Raw genomic sequence first — 7,742 nt, 5'->3', positions numbered from 1 at the left:
TGGTGATTACTCACAGCCAGACAGCCGGGCGATTAGAAGAGACCAGCGGGAAGCGCTGTGCATCCGGGAGGCTTTGAAAGCAAAGTTCCTGAGTGAGCAGGGTAACCTGTGATTTTATAGTTTGTGTACTGAGAAGCTAAACCTGCCCCCGTTTCTTTACCCAGGTAATGTTGACTATCCTATCCAGTTACATACCCCCTTCACCCCCCCTCCAACACACGTGTCGAAATAAAAATAGTTCTACTTTGTTAAAGCACACCGTTTTCTTTAATACTGTTTTAGCGGGAATTTTTTAAAACTGGGACGCAGACTGTGGTGCGGGGCGGGTCTAGTGTTGTGATGCGAATGCAGCTTCTAAACTCAAGGATTGACAGGCTCCGCTGCGGTGGGATGCTTGTTTCAACGGAGCCTGTCACCCCTCCTGATCGGGACTGTGTGTATGGGAGGTCTATTTGACTTTGTGGCAGGGGGAGGACGGTTACAGATCCCATGCTGTGTGGCTCTGTGATCCTGTCTAAGGACCGGCGCTTAAGATCTGTAACTGCCCTCCCCCGCCACAAAGTCACAGAGCAACCCACCCCCCCCAACATTACATCAAAACAACCTCCCAGACTAACCGGGGCAACTAGTCACTGCATCACTGCACTGTGTATGTGCCCTGCTGCTGTGCCTGCCCCCGACTATGTACCCTGCCAAAGGAGACTGTCCTGTCCAATTTCCAACCCCCTTTCCCCTCCTCCTCCAAAAGAACATGATTGAAACAGTAGTTAACAGAAACGAATTTTTTATTATCAACTACACATGGCATTGGGAGGTGAAACTTGGACGTGGGCTTGTGTCAGGCGGGAAGGAAAGAACTTTTCAAATTTTGGGAAATGAGAGCCTTCTGCTACTAGAGCTCTCTGCAGGGGTGGAGTGAGAGTTAGCAGGGACTCTGCCGCCTCTCCTTCTTTGCACTTTGGGTGAGGTGGGTATGGGACTTGGTGGCGGGGGAGGGCGGTTAGAGATGGACTGCAGCGGGGCTCTGTCCTCCTGCCTCCGTTCCTGCAGAACATCCACAAGGCGCCGGAGCGTGTCCGTTTGCTCCCTCAGTAGTCCAAGCAGCGTTTGAGTCGCCTGCTGGTCTTCCTGCCGCCACCTCTCCTCCCGATCCATGTTGGCTTGGTGCATTCGGGTCAAGTTCTCCCGCCACTGGGTCTGCTGTGCTGCCTGGGCTTGGGAAGAGGCCATAAGCTCAGAGAACATGTCCTCCCGTGTCCTCTTCTTCCTACGCCTAATCCGCGCTAGCCTCTGGGAGTGTGATTCCAGGCTAGGTTGTGAGACAGTCGCAGACGGGGCTGTGGAAATGGGAAAAAGGGAGTGAATTCCTCTGAAAGATAAATGTAGTTGTGAACAAAGAACATAGTCTTTCTCTGTGAACAAGACCATGCACAGCACCTTTCACATGCGCACTCAGCACAAGGTCGAATTCTCGGCCTTCGCATTCTGTGCCTGGGGTCTTGAACAGCACATTTGAGAAGCGAGGCAGCACAACGGAATTTCTGTTGCAGGCAGACATGGTAAGCCGTACACTTGTGGCAGTTTAAAACTTTTATATTACCACTGGCCTCATTTCACATTTAAATCAATGTCAGTCCCTGCTGCCAGCAATCCGGCAAGCGGGAACTCTGCCCCTGTCCCACCCCCTCGCGGCTGTCCCCGGGAATGATCCCTTTCGGCTGCCCCTCTCCCGCCTCCACCGCGTGGCTGCAAACCAGCGGTGACAGTTCTGTAAAGGAACGGGAAAGCAGTCCCAACACTAACATTCCCCTACCTAATTAAAAGCAGGTCACCATGGCCGACATCACCCTGATGAGGATCTCCGAGAGCGACAAAGAGAGAATGCTCCGGGAAAGCCTCCAAAGACCAGGGCCGTATGCCGCCCTGCTGTGCAGAGCAATGATCCCCGAGTACCTGATAATCTCGTGGCGCGGCAACGTGTCGTACTTCGGAGGACCCAATAAGGCCGCTCTCCCCAAGAACCTCATGCAACGGCTTTCAAGTTACCTCCAGGAGAGCTTCATCGAGATGTCCCAGGAGGATTACTGCTCTATCCCCGCACATATAGACCGCATTTTACTGTAGCTGCAGTAGCAGGGAATACACAGTAGAGCGGCTTGTGCAGGACAATCACTGAAAACCGGACATTGCTAGATTTCTTTTCAAAACTTGCACTGCCCCTTACTAAACCGTTAAGCGCCTAGGGCACACTAATCATGAACAACCCATTCTTTTAATTGTTAATATTCCTGTTTTGTTAAAAATAAATGTTTAGATGTTTACAACACTTACTGGCTGATCCTTCACCAGATTCTGTGTCCGGGGTAATGGCTGGGGACGCTTCGTAGGGGATCTCTGTAAGGGTGATGAAGAGATCCTGGCTGTCGGGGAAATCAGCGTTGTGAGAGCTGCCAACTGCCTCGCCCTCCTCATCTCCTTCCTCATCTTCCCCGTCCCCTAACATGTCTGAGGAACCGGCCGTGGACAGTATCCCATCCTCAGAGTCCACGGTCACTGGTGGGGTAGTGGTGGCGGCAGCACCGAGGATGGAATGCAGTGCCTCGTAGAAACGGGATGTCTGGGGATGGGATCCGGAGCGTCCGTTTGCCTCTTTGGTCTTCTGGTAGCCTTGTCTCAGCTCCTTGATTTTCACGCGGCACTGCGTTGCATCCCGGCTGTATCCTCTCTCTGCCATGTCTTTAGAGATCTTCTCGTAGATCTTTGCATTCCTTCTTTTGGATCGCAGCTCGGAAAGCACGGACTCATCGCCCCACACAGCGATGAGATCCAAGACTTCACGATCAGTCCATGCTGGGGCTCTCTTTCTATTCCCAGACTGCACGGCCATCACTGCTGGAGAGCTCTGCATCGTTGCCAGTGCTGCTGTGCTCGCCACGATGTCCAGACAGGAAATGAGATTCAAACTGGCCAGACAGGAAAAGGAATTCAAATTCAAATTTTCCCGGGGCTTTTCCTGTGTGGCTGGTCAGAGCATCCGAGCTCGCACTGCTGTCCAGAGCGTCAACAGAGTGGTGCACTGTGGGATAGCTCCCGGAGCTATTAGCGTCGATTTCCATCCACACCTAGCCTAATTCGACATGGCCATGTCGAATTTAGCGCTACTCCCCTCGTCGGGGAGGAGTACAGAAGTCGAATTAAAGAGACCTCTATGTCGAACTAAATAGCATCGCAGTGTGGACGGGTGCAGGGTTAATTCGATTTAACGGCGCTAACTTCGACATAAACGCCTAGTGTAGACCAGGCCTGAGATGCATCAGGTATGTGGATTAGCATGGTGGGGTAAAAGGAATCTATTTTGCCCTAGGCATCTGTCATATTAAGTCACACAGAAATAGTTAAGCCTTGAAAACAAAGTGACTTTAAAAAAATTGAACAGACATGATAAGTTATTCCAGGAGAGGAAAAAACAAAAACAAAGCACTAACAATTATTTCATTTGTTTAAGAATTGAAGCATGATAGTCCTCTCACCTTCAGCATCTACTCAACTAATTATACATTAATATTATCATTAGTGCTTACCAATTATACATACCCCCAATGCACTTAAGATCAGTACTTTGTCACTCAAATCTCCACTAATAGAGGTCAATTTGGACCTACTGGAAGACCTATTCACAAGTGCAGCTACAACTGAGGGATTAATTAGCAGGAGAAAAAACCCCAGCAGCTGGGAGCAGATAAAATCAGAGGAAGGAAGGGGGAAGTCAAGAGTCAAAATGGAGGGGGCGGGCATGCGGCGGACTGGCTGGCTGGCTCGCTCCTTCACCCCATAATTGGGGGATTTGGTGGGGCCTTGTAAATAACACTGCAGGTGGAGGCCTGCTGCAATAACAACCTAAAACAACATAAAACATGGTGGTGGTGAAGGATACCTGAAGTGGTGCGGTCTGCACTCAGGGTGTGACAAGACTTAGCAGGGGACTAGCCCTTGACATGCTGTAACATGTAAAGGTAAAAAGCAAAAATAAAGGAACATATAAACCAGACAGTGGTGGTGATATGTATACACCAGGGATCGGCAATCTTTGGCATGCGGCCCACTAGGGTAAGCCCCCTGGCGGGCGGGGCCAGTTTGTTTACCTGCCGCTTAGATTGCTGTAGTCTATGGTTCTTGTTGATATTTTTCTGGGATACAAAGCATGAATCTCATTTTTTGTTTTTAACAGAAACACATAATGAATTTTACCCTGTACCACCTCCATATAGTGTAGCTACCTCTCTTCCTACTTATGATGAAGCAGAAAAAGCCGAAGTTGCAGCAAACTATCTCTAAAAAATTTTGGAGGAATCTGTAAACAAAGTTGATTTTGATAATGTATAGTACTCTAAAGCAGTGTTTTAAAAAGCATTTAGGCCCACACTTTAACCTTTTTTTATAATAATTGTTATTGAGAGATGTCTTTTGGATGCTAAATAGCTTTTAAATTATAGTTAGATATTTGCAAGGCATTCTGAAGATGTGAAGTGCTATAGAACTGCAGAGCATTTCTTTGAAATACATCCGTTTGCTTATCACTTTAAAAAGCTACATTCTCTGTTAGATTTTGATTCTATAGCTAGTACATATCTGGAGGGAGAGGAGGAAGCAGATTCATTGAGTTAACAATTACAATTCCTGGGATAGTGCTGTGATATTATGAATGGCTTCTGATGGTAGCAAAGAGGTAACTTAAGTCAGAGAGGTATGTTGCTTTTTATTGCTGGCAAAGAAAAAATGGACACATTGAAACGAATATTTTTGATCTTTTAGAGCAGGGGTCAGCAACCTCTGGCACACGGCTCGCCATGGTAAGCACCCTGGTGGGCCGGGCCAGTTTGTTTACCTGCCGCGTCTGCAGGTTCGGCCAATCGCAGCTCCCACTGGCCACGGTTTGCCGTCCCAGGACAATGGGTGTGGGAAGCACCGCGGGCCATATGCCAAAGGTTGCTGATCCCTGGTATAGACACAATAATATTTTGAAAATAAAAACTAATTTGGCAGAATCACATGACACTTCCTTTTACCCTTTAGGATATCAGTGCACTAGCTGGGCTAGCCAGCTGCACAGCCTTAAAATGGAAGAGCTCAGTATGTCAAAAGGACTGAAGGTTGAAAGTAAGTTTTTTTTGTTGTTTTTAAGGACCTGTATACACTTTGCTGCTGTGGCACAGCTGTGCTGCTGTAGCTACGCCACTGTAGTGCTTCACTATAAAACATCGCCTATGCCGACAGGAAGGGTTCTTCCACCTCCCTGAGAGGTAGTAGCTAGGTCAGTGGATGAATTCTTCCATTGATTTAGTGCTGTTTAAATGGGGACTTAGTCATCTTAATTATATTGCTGAGGGTGTGGATTTTTCAACCCCCTGACACTTTGTTTAAACATATCTAATTGTCTAGTGTAGACCAGGCCTAACAGTTTGGAAGACTTTAAAAGCACAGTGCATTGATTAAGGATCAATCACATAAATACATTGTTATTACTAATGAACAATCTGTGATGACTTCTCAGTTGGGCTAGGAAACATCAGCATTACAGCTTCACTAGGGTTACCATACGTCCGGATTTCCCCGGACATGTCCGGCTTTTTGGTCCCCAAATCCCCGTCCGGGGGGAATTGCCCAAAAGCCGGACATGTCCGGGGAAATAGGGAGGCTAGGATCTCCGAATCTGTGTGTGTTGGTCGCCCGCTGTGACATCATCTCGGTGCGACACTCGCTCCTGCCCAGGGCATGCTGGGGGCTGTAGTCCGGCCGGGCCTCACGCTCCAGGGAGAGCCGGGAGAGGGGAGCGGCCGAGAACTACAACTCCCAGCGGCCCCTGCGACGCGACCAACCTGCCCCGTGAGGCAGCAAGCCGTCGGAGGAGGGGGGGCGCGAGCCCCTGTCCTTTGGGTCGGGGGTGTCTCTGGGCACCGCTTGGCAGCCATCGCAGGGCTGGGGGGCGCCCTCCGGGGGTTGTGGACGCCAGCGCGTTGCGGGGAGCCGGCACTGTCCGGATTTGGATCCCCCTGGGGCTGGAGCTGCGCCCCCGGCCCCGGGCACCAGTCACGTAGGGTTACCGATACGTCCGGTTTTTCCGCAATCAAACCCCCGTCCGGGGGGAATTGCCAAAAAGCCGAACATGTCCGGGAAAAATACCGGACGGGCACTTCCTCTCCCTCTGCTCTGCTCCTCCCCTGACTCAGACTTCGGCTCTGTTTAAGAGCCAAGCGCCCGAGCCAGCGCTACTGGCTTCGGGCAGCACCCGTGTCTCCGGACCCCGAGCCGCAGGCTGGGCACTTCCCTTCCCGGGCTCCAGCTGCTCTGCTCCGGCGGCGCAGGGTCTGGAGGCAAGGGGGCTGCCCGAAGCCGGTAGCGCTGGCTCGGGCAGCTTGGCTCTTAAACAGAGCTAAAGAGTCAGGGGAGGAGCAGAGCAGCTGGAGCCCAGGAGGGAAAGTGCCCGGCCGGGGACGCAGGGTCCGGAGGCATAGGGGCTGCCCAAAGCCCGAGCGCTACCGGCTTCACGGGTTTGCCGGGCAGCCTCCAGACCCTGCGCCCCCGGCTGGGCTCTTCCCCTCCCGGGCTCCAGCTGTGCTGGGGAAGCGCTGGCCGGGGGCGCAGGGTCTGGCGGCTGCCCGGCAAACCGTGAAGCTGGTAGTGCTTGGGCAGCCTTTTTCGTGTGGCTGGGAGGGAGGAGGGGGAGTTAGGGCGGGGACTTTGGGGGAATGGGCGGAGTAGGGGTGGACTTGGGGCGGGGCCAGGGCCCGTGGAGTGTCCTCTTTTTTTTATTTTTTTAAATATGGTAACCCTAGGAGAAAGGAACCATGGAACAGCAACGTAACGTCACAGTCCCATTCCCCACCTGTCCTGTGGGGTCTTCTGGCCTTTAGAGCTACTGGTCAGGGCCTCCCCCAGTCTGCAGGGGGCCACCGGGTCTGCTGGCCTCCTCGCAGCCTCTGCTGAGGCTACAGGAGAGAGGCCTCTTCAGTTTGCAGAAAGAAAGAAATCTCTGAGGTGAGCACACAGCAGATGTCTGTTTTCCCAGGGCCAGATGCTGCCACCTTGTCACTGGAAGGACCCGTGTGACCTCTGACCACAGATGAGGGAGGACGCCCAGCTTGGCTAGACAGATTCCTTCGTGCCATGGCTGGGGACAGAAGCCTGCAGCCAAAGCTCACACTGCAGGAAACAACCCGCAGAGGCCTTTCATCTCCCCAGGGTCAGACGTCACCACTAGGAGAATGTGAGCGCCGGAGCACTGGGGGAGCTGGCCTGAGATGGCATCCCAGGGCACAACCACCTGTGTCAAGTCCATTCTGATTCCACGCTCAGCAAAGATGCAGGGAGCTGTGCGGTCAGGAGAGGCGCTGGTCAGAATTTGCCAGTGGAACCGTTTTTCCATCAGAAATTGCCAGCTTGTCAAAATCCAAACGTTTCGTGGGAACACGTCGATTTGGACAAACCTTCAGACAGAAAGCAGCCAGGTTTAGCACGGAAAGCTGCTTAGCTCCCTGCCAGCTCGCCCGCCTGCCCACCTGCTTGACAGGCTGATAGGGGGCCTGGGCTTCCAGGCTGCTGAGAGAAGCCCTGGCTCCCAAGATCCCAGGGTCCCCGAAACCCTCTCCTCGCGGGGGTAATGTTCTGGTTACTGCACAGCTCTAGGAGGAGGGGAGGTATCCGATGCCCCACAAGCCACCAATCCTCCCTGCCAAGGTCCCAGT

At 52.1% G+C, this 7,742-nt stretch overlaps 1 protein-coding gene across 1 annotated transcript; it reads right to left on the bottom strand.

Annotated features, from left to right (window-relative positions):
- Positions 1–769: 769 nt before the first annotated feature.
- LOC135980841 (uncharacterized) lies at positions 770–3,310 on the bottom strand. Its single transcript, XM_065581071.1, has 2 exons — positions 2,332–3,310; positions 770–1,337 (listed from the first exon to the last, which is right to left on the bottom strand). The coding sequence occupies exons 1-2, from the start codon at positions 2,906–2,908 to the stop codon at positions 862–864; spliced, it is 1,053 nt and encodes a 350-aa protein (XP_065437143.1). The 5' UTR covers positions 2,909–3,310; the 3' UTR covers positions 770–861.
- Between the last annotated feature and the right edge of the window lie 4,432 nt (positions 3,311–7,742).

Source organism: Chrysemys picta, chromosome 1 (genome assembly GCF_011386835.1).
Source record: "Chrysemys picta bellii isolate R12L10 chromosome 1, ASM1138683v2, whole genome shotgun sequence".
In the NCBI taxonomy this organism is placed as follows: domain Eukaryota; kingdom Metazoa; phylum Chordata; order Testudines; family Emydidae; genus Chrysemys; species Chrysemys picta.
Note: the sequence above shows the minus strand (reverse complement) of the source record. Positions and strands in the feature narration are given on the sequence as shown.